The sequence below is a fragment of the Falco naumanni genome, chromosome 6, assembly GCF_017639655.2.
Source record: "Falco naumanni isolate bFalNau1 chromosome 6, bFalNau1.pat, whole genome shotgun sequence".
NCBI classification, from domain to species: Eukaryota; Metazoa; Chordata; class Aves; order Falconiformes; family Falconidae; genus Falco; species Falco naumanni.
In genome coordinates, this window is record NC_054059.1 from 42,618,867 (window position 1) to 42,636,444 (window position 17,578).

Genomic DNA, 17,578 nt, shown 5'->3' on the forward strand with positions numbered 1-17,578 from the left:
TGTAAAAGTAACATGAAAAATTTTTGAGCCTGTCATAAGGTTGTTGCAGTAAATGTCAGATGGCTTCATAACTGATAGTACAAAGTGGTGGTGGGGGGGATGAATAGCAGAAAAGCTGCTGCTCAGACCATGGATGAGACTGTGCACCTGCTCACGCTTCAAACTTGAAAGTGTGATGCTTTAGTAAGGTGATCAATAATGTTTGTATAGCGCGTACATCTGTTCTTCACCCTCAAATTGTTCTAAAATCAGCTAGTAAATATATACATCTCGTTGACACTAAATATTTATGTGGGAATGCTGTGTTGCATCACAGTAATTGTGAAGCAGGAATTGTGTTTTGGGGCTTCATTTTTCTGGCTTGGGAATATGTGTGAATTGCCAGTCAGTCTTGCACAGGAAGACTTCTTGGAACTTACTGTACCTGTGGCCTCTATGTCAACCTTCACATCACTTGAGCTTTAAGTTCAACTAACACTCAGCTACACTGGTGACAAAAGCCTTACTGGTGGTGGCAACAGTAGCAGTTCATCGTTGTACCGCAGTAGTTTGGGAGGTACAGATGGAATTTTTGAGGCGGGTACTGTGTGTGATTGCAGGCTAACTTCTGATCAGTGTATGCTAGCTTCACTTTGAATGTTTCTGGGAGTTTTTATTATGATATCTTAGTGGGCGGTGGCATTTGAAGAATAAAAGAATGTGATCCTTCCGTCCAGTGGAGCTTTGGTAATTACTCCTCCACACACTTGAGCTTAAATAACTGAGCCCAGTGTTTTCCATTTGACCTGGCAGAAGCCTGCAAAGTATATGCACAGAAAGCTTGCTGAATGTTTCTTGAAAACAAGTGAGGGTGTAAACACGCTACCATTTGCTGGCTTGTGAAATGGTATCATTTACTGCCCCTCAGCTGCTTGCTGCTGCCGGGTCCTCTTTCCACCACATCTCTGCTGATGGTGCACACTGCTGGTTTGTGTGAGCCTTCCTTAGCTAGTGTGGAGCTGAGTGAGGTGCCTGCTAACCCAGCTATTACTTAACCGCTTCAGCTGATATGGGGGCTGGGCTGGTACCCGGCCTCTCCTTGAGAACCTGGGCAGGTGGCTCGAGAGGGTACGCTTTATTTGGGAAAGGATGTGCACATATCTTTCCGCTGCTGTTGGATCTCTGCTTATGAGTGCGTGTGTATGGTTACCTTTAGAGAGGCTTGGGGCTTTTTTGTGTGTTTAGTTGTGTGGGTTTTTTCTTCCTCTAGGTTATGGTTCAGTTGTGCTGTGTGCTTTGTCTCCTTTCTGGTCTTCTCCTTCCCCTAGTCTCTTGATACACAGAAATGCTGTGTTAAACTGAAGAGCCCTCCCTCTGAGAGCTTTAATTCTGTTTCTGCGGCCCTAAGAAAGCAGGTTGATGCTGTTTGTTACTTTGCTCTTTGTTCTTATCTGTTTCCCATTGCTAGTTGGCAGTGCAGTGTGGTGGCTTGATGTTGCTATAGCTGCTGTGTGATGGTCCTCTGTAAACTGACCTCAGCCTCAGACGATTTTAATAACCTGTTATTTTGCAGGTTCTGGTAGATTCAGTGTTTAACAAAAGACATGGTTTTACTTCAGTCTTTTTCTTGCTGTGCTAATTGGTGAGGGAGGAGAGAAAGAAGACCATTAATTTTAACAATAGTTGTAATGATGCACTTTTAGTATCTGATAACTGTAATGCAGTGATTTTTTTTTTAATACAGTCTTTGTAAAGTGTTATACCTACCAAAACATCTAATATTGGATTATCTATTGAAATATACTCTCTGGCCTGGTTGCAGTCTTGGCAGCTTTAAACAAACACACAATGATTTGCAATTTGTAGCTGTTGAAAGCAGATCAGTTGCTAAAGGTTGTGAATCGGTGTGTAAGCTCTTAATAGTGAGTGCAACTTAACTGTTGGGACAAATTAACAGGAGGTATAGTAAGTGTGCAGTTAGCTGGAGGCTTTAAAGAGGATTTCCCTGGAGCGTGTTTTGTGGGGCGTTGTTTTTGGGTGGGTTTTTTCTTTTCGTAAAGGTGTCTTTCATGAAAGTAAAGCCTCGTACTGTGGCAGCAGAGTAGGTAATTTTAAGATGGGTTTTCTGTAGTTTGAAAACCTTTGAGGTGTGACTCTGGCCGGGTACAGCAGAGGGAATGGTGCAGCACCCACCCTCCTCAGGCTGGGCAGCGTGTGGCCCCAGGGGCTGTGGTGCTACTTCAGGACACTGGGCTGGGTGCGTGCACCCAGGCTCTGCTGTGGCGCTGAGCCAGGTCCTGCACACCCAGTACAGCTTTCCCCTGCCGAGCTGAGTAGGCATCTTTAGGTGTGGTTTTTTTTGGTTTGTTGGTGTATGGTGGTTTGGTTCCCCCCCCCCCTGCTAACAGCACTGCTGTTTCAGAAAAAGGGATGCTTGCCTTAGGTTCTTGGCAGGAGACAGGTGTATCCTCTGAGGAATGGAGAGTTCAGCTGTAGGTGTGTTGGGTGTGTAGCTGTCCTCTCTCTGTAAATGCTGTATTTAGTCTTAAAGGACTAACTCCAGTCAGCACAAAGGAGTCAAATTTCTCATATGTATTTGTTAGATGTGCTAATGGATCAGAAGCTGCTTGCAGGAAGGCTGTCTCTGAGCTGCCCACAGTCAGCTACAATAACTACAGGGAACAGAGTTCCTCTTCCCTCCCCCTTAATTTCAGGGTGCCTCTGACGGTTTCTTACTGACTTCTAACTTTCTGGTCTAGGAAAAGGCAGCCTGTTTAGCTTGGGGAGCTCTCTGTAGTACTCTTCCTGTTCAAGGAAGGGATGGAGAGACTCGGGGCTTGTAATGCAGACTGTTTGCAGATCCTTCTTTTCCTGGGGAGCAAACCTCCCCATCCTCAGCATGGTGACTGTGGGAAGTCCAAAGGCCACCGTTAACAGTTCCCACAGAAGTCAGAGCAGCTGTGCACAGTGCTGTCCCTCCCTTTGCCCTCTATAGCTTTTAATTTTGGAAAAGGATGTATAAAATGGGAAGTAGACTGGCTCTGGGTGGGAGAAACTGAATGCTAATTTTGAGGAGACTGGTAATAAATAAGTATACTTGTGACAGCTGAGTGGCAGTACACAAATAGTGTGCTGTAAATGGTACAGTTGGAGAGTTAATGTCTTAGAGGGTGCTATCTGATCACTCACGCACTGTCCCAGGACATGAAGAACTTCCAGATGTTTGGAGCGGCCGTTGTTGGTGGCACTCTGCTAACTGCTAATGCCTCAGTCATGGCTCTGACTGTGCTGCTGTCGAAATGCACCTGTGAGAAGTTTAACTGTGTTTATCTCCCCTCCTTCTCCCCCAGTGGTAGGAAATGAGGGTTTTAGCTTTCAGGATGAAGGCTGTAGTTGCAGCACTAGCTGGTAGAGGTGCTCTCAGCGAAGGTCTGAAGGCTTTGGCAAGCAGAGGGCTGTGTGCTTGCTCCAGACCTGCTCTTGCTGCTCTCCAGGCTTCCTTGTGTGCTGTCCTTCCTGCCTGCTCAGCCTGAGGCAAACCCCAGCGCCTCCACACAGCCCTGCTTGGTCTGTGTGGGGAAAGCTGTGAGGGTTGGCTGCTCCTGTTGGCTTAGTAAGGTCTGTTGCTGTTCAGACTGTGTATATATAGTGTGTCTGTGTGTGTATATATGTATGCATAGGTAGGTTGCATTTAGAGCTTTTAGCTCCTCCTTCATCCCATTTTGTGGTACTAAAGTTAGAAGGTGGTTAGTACTTTGCTGCTGTAGTTGGTGGACAGGGAGGAAGAGACTCCTTCTGTGTAGGAGCTGTATCCTGTGGAGCTCAGAGTATTTAATACATTGACCTACAGGCTTTGGACTACTCTGGGTTGCTCTTTTGCTGTTGACAGGATGATTCTTATTCTTTTATTGATGTGTACCCTGGCCTGAGTTTGTTAGCAGAAGTACATTTAACTAACAGAAGCCAGAATGGATACCTACTCAAGTGTGCTCAAAATTAACATAACTGCAACTAAAAATGAAGTCCTACAGGTTTCCTGTTCCTCCCTCCTACATCTTCTAGTTTGAAAGGAATGAATCAGAAGACACTTACTAAGGAAGAATCCCTGTGCAATTTAGAAGGAAGCTTTGGGACATTTCTGTTCTTGGAGGCACAAACTGATGCTTACAGTATGAGTGACAGGAAGAGGTACAAGTAAACTTTTATTCATATGCTTACGTAAGTCATTGCTTCCCAAGCTTTGGATTATGGCCTGGCATGTGGAGGACAGAGGAACAAGATGAGTTTTGGAGGCAGTGCCTTTTCCTACAGCAGTTAGTAATGCTGCAGGGTCTGCTGAGGGCAGTGTCCTGTCCTGGTGGGCTGAGCCCAGGTTCCCCAGTCTGTCCCACTGCAGCAGGGCAATGCCTGCGGCCTGGGCAAGTGGTATTGAGAACTGTAAACCACAAGGGTGGCTGCTTGGAGGAGCTGGGGCATCACATCTCTCCTGTGCTTGGGCTTGCGTGCTGCCACTTGGGGGGTCAGCACAGGGCTTCCACTGAAATACACGTTACACCCCAGCGTACAAGTACACAAGCGTTGAGCTGTGCATCTGTCACACATTGACTGGGACTTGTTTTATAAAGGTGCCCACAAATGGGCAGCAACCTTCTTTCAGAAGGTGTGCTTAGCATCTGAAATGAGAAGCAGAATGCAGAAAGCTCCTACATCTCCTGCAGACCTGCTGTCACTCCTCTGGGCTGCTGGCAACAGGTGGCCCAGGACGTTTTGTGAAAGGGGAGCGCTGGTTGTGTGTTGTGGTTGGGTTTCACAGATACGACTGTAATGTAAACAAAGCTTTCAGAAAGATAATGTGCTCCATGGGTTTTCTCAGTATTTACATTCAAAATACTCCCTTCAGTGTCTGTACAAGAAGGAAAAGGGATTTCCCCCTCTCCAAAGATAAAAAAGGAACTTTGAAAAAGAGTAACTAAACCTGTGGAGATTCTTGAAAGGTGTCACGATTTGTTATCTACGGTTGCTGCTGTTATTTCTTTTGCAGGATGGCTCAGTTATTTGCAGCAGCCACAGACATGCTGTTTTACAAGAACCATGTGTCAAGCGCAGGGCGGCTGAAGCGCTGCATGCCGGAAGGGTTTGGTGTGTGAGCACTTAGGAGTATTTGTATGTTATCTGTATGGCAGTGCTCCAACAGCTGCCATACTCAAAACTGTGTTCCTCTTCCACAGTAGCGGGGGCCATTACTGTACTGCTAAGCCTTTTCCAGGAGAAAACTTTTTGCTGATATGAACCTGCTGTGTGAAAGGAGGTTTAAATAATCAATAAATAAAACGCTAAAAACTTTGTTATCCGTCTGAAGCTGCTATTGCTGTGGGTTTTCCTGGAAGTAGGGGTTAACAGACACTTGAAACATTACATTCTGTTTAATTCCTGTCGTTGCCTTTTCAGCATCCTTCTCCTTAGCATTGCTCTCTAAGCTCTCTTGTTTGCTTGCTCAAGTTGCGTGGTCTGCTAATTCAAAACATGTTTGTCGGGCCAGTGGAAAGAAAAAAAAAAAAAAAAGTCCTGTCATGTTGTTGTGGTGAAATAAAACATCCTGAAGAAAATTATGTGGTGTTAATGGCCCACAGCCTGAGAAGTGCTTATCCAGAAGCTCAATATAGCAGTGTTATAAAGGGAGAGGTAGTGCAGGAACCCTGCAGAAGCGTGTTCCTCCTCCAGGAAGGAGAAGGCACTTGGCTTGTGCATGATGGAGAAGGAAAGCAAAGGGAGAACTCTGTATCTCCTTGCTTTGCTCCCATAAGAAATTCTCTAGGTTGTTGTTTGGTTTTTTTCTCATCCATAAAACATGCCTTTCTCTGCAGACTTGTCTGGAAGAGTGGAAGTTCAGGGCAGGATTAACCAAGGCCTATGTGGAACAAAGCTAGAAGGAGGGAGGCTGTGAAAAAGAAGCCGGTTTCCTCTTCTCAGGGTCAAGGCATTCAAGGCTCTTGGAAGGCTCCCAGAAGGCAAAGAAGAAATGGAAACCAATCCCATTCTAGATTGCCTTGCATACAGGGGATTTTTATAATTAAAGGATGTTGCCCTCCAGTCCCATTGTTGTTTGCTTCTGTGAACTTTAATTTTACTTTGGACCTGGTGCTGACTTCATACGTGCTGGTGCTGCGATAGAGAAGTGATCTTAAGTATTTATGAGCTCACCTCCAAATGAATGGATACAGTTCTCTGTGGTTTTTCCTCCCCTTTTTTTAGTTTTTTTTCTTCCACCTCTACACTCTTTGATCTTCCCATTCCCTGCTGCATGGACTGAGCTATGGATGGGTTCTGTCTCACATATGAGGGGTGGCATTCAGACTTCCTCTTCTATGAGGACTGAGTTGCCATGTAAGCTCCAATTCTTCTGAAAACTGTTAAAGTCAGCTTGTCATGCGTTGAGCCTAGCCTTGTTCTTCTCCATGCTTTGTAATACGTGGACAAGCATAAAACCATGTCATTTTTACTTACTATACTTCTACTTCGCTCTACTTCAGCCTTCCCACTGTAGTTTCAGCTGGTCTGTTTGACTGGTATTTTTTATCTTACATGATGATAAGAAGACTAGGCAGCCAGCCAGCTGCTGTTGAACTATAATAGAGCCAGTGGTATGTACAAAATTTGATTACTGCTGTCAACACCAGAGTGAATAAAAGAGAGCACGTACTGCAGTCAGAGAGCTGCTAAATAAATGGCCTATTGAATTCAGTAGTAGTAGGAATAAGGCCGTCTTCTCCTAACAAATGAAGTGGTTTATGGGTAGAGAGTGTGCTAGTGTGTTGAGCTCTTGAGTTTGTTTAAAAAAAAAGCAAATACTCTTCCTATGCCTTCTTTGAAGATTACTTTCCCCAAAAGCTTCAATTTCTCTGTTGCTTATCAGCTTTTGTGGTTAACGCATGGATTTCACACCTAGTACTTCAGATTTTGGCAGAGCCCATAGCTTCACTTTTAAAAGTTTAGCTTAAGAAATAAATAAAAATTTCCTGCCATCCTAAAGCTAAGTTCTTTGCAGACAGGTTCTGATATGATACTAATAATTCTACATCCCTATTGGTTTAGTATCCTATATGATACTAATAATTCTATCCCTATTTAGGCATGAGATACGCTATATTTAAATTAAAAAACACAGACGCACACAACAACACAACTCCCCCTTTTTAAGTTAATAAATATTCTCAGTATCTATCCTTATTAAAATGCTGGATTTTCAAAGTAAAATTTGCTGCTAGATAAAAGTGGTTTCTCTAATGTACCTGAGGTAGTTGCTGATGGCAGGCAGAGCTTGAGAGCTAGGGTTCTCTGGAGAACGTCTGGGGAATAAGCAGCTTCCCTCAGACCCTCTAGCATCTTCATGTTGAAGGAAGAGCGGGGGCTCAGAGGCTGGTGTTTCCCTTAACTGCTCTCACTCCCCCCACACCCTATTATCGAGTGGTGGGAAACCCCGGAGTGTTGTAACAAACCATAGCCAGCTCCTGAGACTTGCACATACCCTTCAGGCTTGGCAAGTGTCCTACGAAGTCTTAATTTGTTTATATACGCGCCTTACCTTGGGGTGGCAGGGACCGAGGTGAGATGGGGAATTGGATCAGTAGGAGAGCGCTCTTAGGGAACGCAGACCGGTCTCATCAAGACTTGGAAAAAATGGGGGTTCTGGGTGCTGTTCTGGTGTACCTGCACGGCCGCCCGCTAACTGTCATCTTACGCCTGGTACAGCTGGCATTGTCTTTTTGGTTTGTCTTTGTGAAGTGCTTGGCACAGTAAGGTTTACATTTGTGTTTGCTATGGTAAAATATGTCCTGGTTGGTTGTTTCTAAAATAGGAGTTTTAGCTTTAAAACTTAATTACCTTTCCACTTCACTCTTGTTTGTGTGGTCGACAGAAATGTTTGGATAGAAATGTCTGATTTAGGCCCCTGAATGTATGGTTGTCTTTATTCAAAGAAACAAAACTCCTTTTGTGTGCGTCTTTCAGACTTAAACTTTGAGGAATTCTTAAAATCAGGGAAAAAAACCCCAACCAACCCAAAACAAAGTAAGACAAATTCTTGCCCCCCTCCCTCCCCTTGATTTCCCCCCCACCCTGCCCCCTGCCCCAATAGTGTCTGTCTGGTATGTGGCACAGTAAATTGTCCCAACTGCATATTAATGAAGAGATCAGAGCTGTGTTTAGAATAGTTCTCTGAGAGCATAATAACAATGAGACAGACAAATAACATCTTTCTGCTTTTAAAACCAATTCTCCTGTGCATAGTTCCTTTCTGGTTGTAGTGCTTGTACTTCTGTGTTACAGTTAATCTCCTCTTGTGTTATTTTTTTGTGACTACTGGAATTCTGTACAGTTCAGTATCCAAAAGCGTGTAATCTGGAATTGCACATCTCTCATAACTACAGAATTTGGAGTCCTCCCAATTTGATTATAAAGTTGGCAACAGGATGTTGAAGGTCGAGGGACTGGATTTGCCTTCCGTATCAGTGGTAAACCCAGTTTAAAGGCCTGCTTGTAAAATAACTCTGATGCTAACATAGCCTTGCGTTATTAACCTTCTGCTTTGCTGGGCTGTGGTCTGTCTTGTTTGCCATTTCCACTGTGCAGTAGTTCCATGCCTAATCAGAGTCCGTAATTTTTTGACCTGGAGATTTAAAATTGTAGAGATTCCTATTCATGCTAAAATCTTGTGTTAACGTTTTTTTGTGCTCTTTTGAAAGGCCATTAAAATGTTTGGATGCTCACCTTGCACAATTGTTCTGATTTCAAGTTCTACCGAATGTATGGAAAAAGTGTTGTGCTAATACTGCAAGCTTTTTGCAAAGTAAACGCTAAATATCTGTAGGATTTTTAAAATTAGTATGATATTTGACCAGAGAGGTTGATCTGAACAGAAAAGGAGAATTGCTGCCTTTCCTGTTTTTTGTATGTAGAATTCGCCTTGCCGGTGCTTTGAAAGCTGGAGCGTCCTTCTGTTTTCATAAGGTGTAGCAAAGCAGCATATCCATCTGTTTTTAAAGAGAAAAATCATCTCAGTTAGCTTGAAGCCTGTTACTTGTTCGTGTGCAGTCTTTCAAAAACTTTGTTTCCTGAATGGTTGGTTTTGTCAGTCACCATGTGGCTGAATGTGTCGAACCCTCTGAGGAAAACCAGTGCTTCCCTCCCCCTCGAATCCCGGCATGCAGTTCTTGCGTGGGTACTAGCATGTACTTCCTCTGCATCTTCACTTTCCTGTTTTTCAAAGAGTGAGCTTGATCATGAGCGTTCACACAGCCAGAAAAGCTGTGTGGAAAAAGTACAAGGTTGCTGCACCTCAGGATGCCGACACGCAGACCTGTTACCCCTCGCCGGGTGAGTGCATGCTTACCTAGGTTTTCAAGACCGTGGTGGATAAAAGGATGCAGTCATGTTGGTCTGTGTTTATCTTCTACATCTGATGCAAGCTGATTTTCTGAACTCTGTTTGAGTTTTCTGACTCTTAACAGGAGCAGGTTGTGGAGGCATGGCAGGAAACAGTCCGGGGAAAGGCTGTTTTCTGTGGCACTGCTCCATTGCAAGCGCTGTGCGAGCTCTGGCTGCGTTGTACCTGCGGTTGCAAGATCCTCTTGGTAGTGCTTGTGTCGTAGGCTTCCTTTTCACCTATAACGTGTTTACTTTTTCATGGCGTAAGCTTGTTGCTGTTCCATCTGACAATCTTTAATGCCCCCAATTTTCTTAAACTATGTATTGTTACAGTGGTTTCAGTGTTTAGTTAAGTTTGGATTCTGTACAGTTCTTCTTACTGCATCTTCTGGGACTACTTAATATATGTATTTATAGCAGTGCCTTCACCCCTCACACTTTTTTCCATTTTGGTGGTATCTCTAGGGAGCAATATTTTCTGTAACTTGGAAAGAATATGTTTTGGGGAGGGGTGCTTTGGAGGAGAAGAAATTGGGGGTATTTTCTTTCTGCCATCCTTTCTTACCAGTTCCAATTGACATCTTATGGATCGACTCTTCTGCTGTTTTGTGACCAGGACCAAATAATACAGATTGGCACAGAAAACGCAATTTGAGGTTTTCTAGTACCTATGAGTATCCTGTTTAGATACAGTAATTGGCAGATGGAGGCTGATTATTTTGTGGAGTTGTGGATGCAGAACCTGCTGATCAATAGAGAATTTCGTCCATTTGACTTGTTTGATGTGGGTTTTTTGGTGGATAAAGCTGGAGTCTGAATAAGAGGATTTTTGTTTCTCTTTTTAAAAATCCATAAGATGTAGCAGCATAATGGCTAACTTAAGAATAAAATGATGGGCTGGGACTCTGATCTCATGTATGTTTGCTTCTAGAACAATGAGGTGGATTTGGATATATGCCAGTTTAGTTAAGAGCAGGAACTTTTCCTTTATGGCCCTGTCTGAACTGACAAAAATGTCGAGAAGACTCAGTAATGTGAGTGAAGTTGCTTTTAACTGACTCTGGAGAGCTTGCTAAATTATAGGTCGGAGAGATCTGGTGTTCTTCAAAATCTGCATGTGTTCAGCCTGCTAAGAGGTACAGCTGCAGTTGATCGCTCTTGGAAAGTTAGAGGTAGGAGAAAAAAAGTTTCCTTGGTTTTCAGCCTGGGCCATTGTTCAGGGAAAATGTTTGTTCTGGCTCTGTGTGAGTTTGAGGACTATATATTGATTTTTTTTTTTTCTTCTTTATCATTGTATTTTTAGAAGAGTATAAACTTGGGGCAAGTGTTATAATCAGCCATTCAATTAACTGATGAACACTTGAGTTGTGAAACCTCTAAAATGTTCATCTATGGGATAATAAAGGGGTCGATCTCTCTCTGAGATTTTCTGTTTCAGTCCTTCAGGTGTTTTTAATGTGTAAGTGCCAGTGTGTGTACACAGGTAATATTTGGTGATGTTTGCATGTCTATGGATGATTTCTCTGATGGTGCCTGTCCTAACTGGGACGAGGCTAAGATATAAATTGTCTAGTTGAGTAGCAGCTACTTTATTGCTCAGGTGCTTGATGTGATTGAGCAGAGTGTGCTTAGTGACTGTTCCTTAAGGCCTGTTTAACTCCCTGTGAGCTGAGAACCCCTTGTTTTTAAAAGTGTGCTTATCATGGCTGGTATATTGCAATTATAATTTTTCTTAATCAAACAGCAGAATTTTCCCAGGGAATTCCTTCCTAAGTCTTCATAAAGTGTAGGACACTCAATTTGCTTCCCAGGAGAGTGACTGTCTCAAATGCACTGTAATCTGCTCGCTTTTTTTTGTACTACGTATTTGGAGGCTGTGAGGGACTGTGGCTTTGGACACTCAGAAGGGCTTGTGTTGGAAATGCACAGAGAAGAGGAGAGCAAAAGATCTGAAAAAAAGGTAGAAGGTTAGAGGCACAAGAGGGAAAATGAAAGAAAAAATTAAGGTAGAAGAAATTAAATTTGCGGGGGGAAGACTGAGAGGACAGAATTTTTGTTGATGCAGTACTGCAAATGTTCAAGCAGGAAAAAAAATGGGTGGAAAAACTGGGAGGGCTATATGTGTGCATAATTGTTTGTTCTTCATGTCCATTGCTTTTCACACAAATCCAGAATGTAAATATCAGGGAGGCTTTTGAGAAGCGTAGGAAGCACCTTGTGTGCAGCATGCTGGCTGGAAGGCTTAGAGGTGATTCTCAGCCTGTAAACATTGTGCTGCCAGCAGAGATGCAACTTCAGTTTTGTTGGTCACCTGCTTGTTGTGAGGATTGGTGGGGGCTGGAAGAAAGGAGGAGGTCGGAGGTCATATATGATAGAAGTATATGAATGTAAATTAATTAGTTTAGGTGAAAACAAAATGGGTAAGACTCTTCTGTCCTCTGAAGCCTAAACAACATGAGCACCTCTAGTCAGAGCAATCTTTGTTTTTAGGCTATGTTTATAGCCTAAAACTTACAAAACAGCAATTTAGCTCATCTAGCGGGATGTCATCTTTATAAATGTCTCACCTCTCTTAATAACCTTTTAAGTTCAAGTTGGGGATGGATGCTGGCAGCGTGGTGGCACTGGTAGGCAGTGTGGTGTCTAACTGGAACCAAAGCTGGCTCTTTTTCTGGAAGAGGGAAAAAGAAGGGATCTCTTACTTTCTTCACCTGTTCAAACAAATGGGCTCTCTTCATTGCTGTTCCATGGCATGGGAGATGATTTATACTCTTGCAGGAAAACTTCTGAAACTGTTCCAGGAAAGCTACGGGGCTATTTTGTATTTACGTATGCATACTTTACTGGTGTAGCAGTATTTGATGTGAATATTTTTAAATTTTTTTTTTTCCTACCTCGATTGCCTCATTACCCAGATGTATGTCACCCTGTCATTTGAGGGGAGGATTCTTACCCTATATTAAGGAGGTAGAAAAAGATGCCAGTACTGCAAAACCTTCCGGAAGAGGTTGCCCTGTGGCACTGTTTCTATAAAAGGTCAACTCTTAAAGCCAATAAAGCACTCTGCAATAATTGAACAATCTGTTAGCATTTTAACAATATGCCACTAAATATTATTATGTTAGCTTTTTCTTCTGTTGACAACTGTATTTAAAAGAGATCAATTTACATTTTGTGTGAGCTAATTATTGTGCAGCTTCCACCCCAGTGATTAAAAGTGTTTTTTTTTTTTTTTTATAGCAGTAGGAAATAATGGCAATTACACGACTGAGACGTTTTGCAATAGTTCGTGGTAGTTTTGCAGCATTTCTTTTGAAACTCTGCATTTAGCTTCTGTTATCATTTTGAGTCTCCCCTTCTTGCTCTGATAGCCTACCTCTGGAAATCCCAGGAACACTAGCCTACAAATGAAAAGTTTCCTTTCGGGTGGGAAGGAATTTATTTGTGTTCCCACAAGATATATGCAGCTTGAAATTATTCAATCATGAGCCCATAGGCTGTTACGATAGTAAAAATATTTATTGCATTGTTCATGTTGCTGTAAGCCCTGGGTTGGTTGGTTTGCTTAGTAGAGCTGTGCTGGGCATCAGGTTTGTTTGATTTGAAACAGCTCTGGCTTTTTAAACACATGAAAAAGGTATGCTTCCTTTTTGGCAGCAGGTGATAAAGGATGTGTTCTGAAATACAGCATTGTTGTAGATGAAATGGGTAAGAACAGATTACATAGAATTACTATTGTATTATGTACGATAATTTGAAGAACTTTTGGGTCTTCACACAAACTGATTTTCAGGTTCTGAAGGACTATTTTTTTTTTTTAAACTCTTCCTATGTATAATAAACTATTAAACGCACATGCATGCTGAGAAAGTAGAAAATAGTCTTCTGTTGTCCTGTAGTACAGTCCCGTTTGCAAACTGTCGGGGAGCGTTTTGTGGCTGGAGCAGACTGTGCCCCTCCGCACTGCGCCGGACTGAGCGGCGCCCGTGACTCACTTCTACCGTGTGGAGAAACCACGTTCCCTCTGGCCGGTGAATAACCTGCTGCTGGTTCACTTTTATGTTTTCGCTAAAATGTTCTGACCCTTAACTGGAGGGTTCCATATGCTTCCTGCCCTCGTCCCTGATGAATAGGGCAGGAATTGGCAGCGGCATGGCCTGCCTATGTGACCTAATTTGTGTGGAGTCTGGGTGGAGCCCGCTCTAATCTACTAATCTCTAATGAGAAAGTGAATTGCAGTGATTCCCGGCCTGATCCTTCTGGTGGGTAAAAAGTGTGCTTGTGCTGCAGGGGAAAAGGAGATGCCTTGTGTCGTGACACTTGTTACACACTGAGACGGGTTTCTAGCTAAGTGTTTAGAAAAGCAGCAAACAAACGGTTCAAGGGTCGCCACAGAAATTCAGAAACGTGGTGGCTGGCTTCGGTGCTGCGCGGGGGGACAGTCGGCAGCTTTCCCCTTGGGTCTGCCTGCATCAGACCTGGCACGCAGCAGTGTGTACTGGCAGCTTTCTGTAATGTTTGACAGTTAAAAAAGCAGTTAGTGTCGCTTGTGCAGATGGAAGCAGAATTGTATCTGTTTTATCTGTCTTGTGAAATTTCAGTACAGTGCAGATTTTATGCTGCTGTTATGAAATATCTCCTCGTTATTGAGACAAAATATTGTTCAGGCATGCTTAACTGTTCTGGGTCCGACTAACACAAAATTAGAGCCAGAGAAATACTAACTTCCAGCATATAGGTGCAATATTCAGTTGTATGCCTGGGATGCAAAGAGGGCTGGGCTGATACTGGAACTGTGACAATGTTGACCATGTCAAAGATCACGCATTTCCCTTTCTGCTGGTAAACTGGCTAAAAGGCGTGCATCGAGGTTTTTACCTATAAGGCTACTTTTTAAAGAAATAATGTGTGGTGACCTGGGAGCTCCTGTCCCTGCTTGACCCTCTTGTGCTAGTGACTGGTTCCAGCCCAGCGCTTTTGCGGGTCCTGAGCTGTCCCCCAGCACCAAGGCTTCAGGACTGCCTGCCTCGGGTTGTAAGAGAGCATCCTGCTGGGCTTTCTGAGCTGGTGGTGTGGAGCCTTTAATATAGCTTCTTTTTCTCTCAGCTATACTGTCCCCTTGCTAGAATTGTACAGCTCAATCATTTTAAGCTTCAGATTATTTTAAAAGGTTCTTAGCTGGTTTTAATACCTTGTAATGCAAAATATTTTTAAAGCAATTCATAAAACACTGTGTGCAAACCATTGAAATTAACTTCTGCTCCCAGCTCAGCTATAGTAAAATCAATATTTACTTAGCCTGTGTGACCCGAGTCTTTTTATATATAGGAAAACATTTATTTTCACTGCTGCTTTTAAGGTAGCAAAGAGATAGTAAAGTTGATACTTTCTGAAGGTAGAACAATAGGTCCCCTCTAAAGCTATTTTCTCTCTTATACATACAGTCTGCATGTTTTTTTGTCAAATTCGTCAGGCACGCCCCCTTCTAAAAAAGTTAGTTGCTATTTTCACCACTTATAATGCAGAAAGCAAATAAATATGATTATGATCTTTTTTGTTGCTGAAATAAATACAAACTTGGAACTGAGTATTTGAAAACCAATCTATATAAATAGCATCCACTTTCTTTTCTCTAATTTTTTATAATCTGTCTTGCATTATATTTTTTTTGACAGAATAATTTGTTGCCAATTCATGTGGTAGCTTTCTGTTCAGTGAACAAAGTTCTAAGCTTCAGCTTGCTGGTGACAGTTTGAGCCTGAAGGTCATACACTGGGATTCTTATCACTTTGTACAAGAAAGGCAGAAAATGCTGTCACCTGATGTCTCACCATCATTCCTGTATCTGTTGCCATGAAATCTCAATCAAGCATTTCTTATCTAATCTGCAGGCAGTAACTCCAGTAGCTTAAAAAGGTTCCAAGTGTGGGTTACACAGATAAAGTTCTTGTGGGGACATGCCTCGACCTTATGTTTAGTAGTATTGAATGCATGTAGAGACTCCCACAATGATCATGCTCACATCTCTAATAAAAATAAGATAAAGTGTTGTTGATTAACTTCACTATCAGTAAGTCATCATTTGATACTGTACTTTGCTGTAGTAAGCGAGCAGTAAATATGCTGGGCACTTAAATGGAAGCAAGTATTTTATGCTTTCTGTTTTTGACCTGTGGACAGAACTAATTATACAAAAGTTAGTTAGCAGCAAGAATTGCAAGTGCTGGTACTTAGACAGGGTTAAACCAATTGCAGAGTACCTCATGTTTTTTTAGTTAATTCTGATGTAGTTTCGTTCTTGCCTTTAATATAGTCAAATGGTATATTCTTGAAAATAATCAAACAGTCTGTTATTCCCACTTCGATGTACCGCGGCAGCCTTCTATTGCAGGTGCTTTCGGTTTTGAGTAATTTATCTGTCAGTGACTACGGGAGAAAAAAAGAAGCGCTCCTTTTAACCAAGTAATTTTATTGGCTTTGGAATTGAAAGAGAAACCAAGATACTGCTGACAATGCAAGATATGTTATCCTTCTGAGATATTTCATTTTGGCAATGAATTAATATCAGAAAACAGTGCTGTTTCAAGTGTTGTTTCTGAATGAAATGATTTATGACTGATAGTGTACAATACCATAATACGCTTTTCTTGTATGTAGAGCATCCATTGTTTCTCTGGTTTGGTTTTTTATGTATTTGATGGTTTGCTTGTTTGTTGTGTGTGGTTGTTTTTTTTTTTTTTTTGGTGTGTGGATAACTTTTTTTTTTTTACAGCAATAAAAATAGCTTCAAGAGTTTGCCCTCAGGAGTTGAGCTGGAATTATTTTATGGCCAGCTAAACTAGTTTGATATCTTACCTGACATTGTTCCCTGAGCTAAGGGGAAAGATTTTTCTGCATAACTTGCAGTAAGGTGCCTTTATTGCAGTTAATATCATCTTTATTGACTCTACAAAACAGGTCTGGTGTTCAGCCCCTGTGGTGGATTGACTTTGGTAGCTGCCAGGTGCCCACACAGCTACTCCTCTCACTCCCCCTGCAACTGGCCAGGGGGAGAAGATAAGGTGGAAAAAGCTCATGGGCTGAGATAAGAACAGGGATATCACTTGCCAATTTCAATTGTGTTGAAAGCAGACTTGATGGGGTGGGGATTAATTTAATTTATGTCCTATTGAAATAGAATAGGATAGTGAGAAACAAAGACATAAACTAAACCACCTTCTTCATACCTCTCAGCTTCTTCCCAGGCTCAACTTCACTGCTTCATTCCCAAATCCTTGCCGCCCTCCTGCAATGGGAACAAAAAAGCCTGCTTATTTAAGTTATATCTTCAAATAGTATTGTTTCTTTATTTGTGTGAGAAGCTGGCTTTTCTTGGCAGATGTGCAGTCAACCCTCAGCAAAAGCATGAGTTTAAAAGTCCAAAAATGTCCGCATGCTAAAAATGGACTCTTGGTCTGAAACAAACTTAAGTATATCTGAAAATAATTCAAAATACTATTTAGCCAATATGCTAATGCTTGTGGGAGCAAGGTTTGGCTGACAGTGTTTCCTTGTACCTTCCTTTATGGCGTGTGGCTCTAAAACCAACAAACGAAACCCATGTTGAGGCAAGCAGACTTGCATTAAATATTTGCAGCATCTTGGAAACACTTCTGATCGGCTGCTAAGCAAGTGCAATGTTCTGCTGCTCTGAGTGTAAACATGACTCTTGTTTTTAATGGCATCAACTGAAGTAGCCTGCAGGAGCGGTGAGGCTGGTTTACAGCCAGTATAAGCAGAAGCAGTGGATGTTTTATAGCCTCTTTTCCTGACGTCCTGGAATGGCGTTCTGTATTCCTGCACAGTACCCTGTCTCCCATCCCCTCTGCAGCTCGCACAAAACTGCATGCCTTGAAACTATCACTTTCCAGAGCGATAAAGGGTGACTCGGGTCACAGTGGCAAAAGGTACGTGTTCTAATAGCATTGTCCTAGCAAATATCCTTGAACATTACGCACAGCAGAGTCATCGCAGGTAAATAATTAGCTGTTGTTTTGACAGTGTTAAGGTGCTCTTAATCTGTAAGATAGGAGACTGTTTGGCTGGCCTAAAAAATATTCGTTCTAGCCATTTGGAGGAGGGAACAAACAAAAAAAAAACAACCCACCCAAACCCCACCAGAACCAAACATGAGTGT

General features: G+C 42.4%; 1 protein-coding gene across 4 annotated transcripts in view; it reads left to right on the plus strand.

Moving 5' to 3' along the window:
* UTRN (utrophin) overlaps positions 1–17,578 on the plus strand; it is a 382,484-nt gene that overhangs the window by 25,568 nt on the left and 339,338 nt on the right. For 3 of the 4 annotated variants that reach the window (XM_040599526.1, XM_040599529.1, XM_040599528.1), the window contains exon 1: positions 9,246–9,351. The exons of the other annotated variant lie outside the window; for it this stretch is intronic. In XM_040599526.1, coding sequence (XP_040455460.1) covers positions 9,258–9,351 — 94 coding nt within the window. In that variant the 5' untranslated portion in view covers positions 9,246–9,257. Of the gene's footprint in view, positions 1–9,245; positions 9,352–17,578 lie in introns of those variants that run through there. 4 annotated transcript variants of the gene reach the window in all.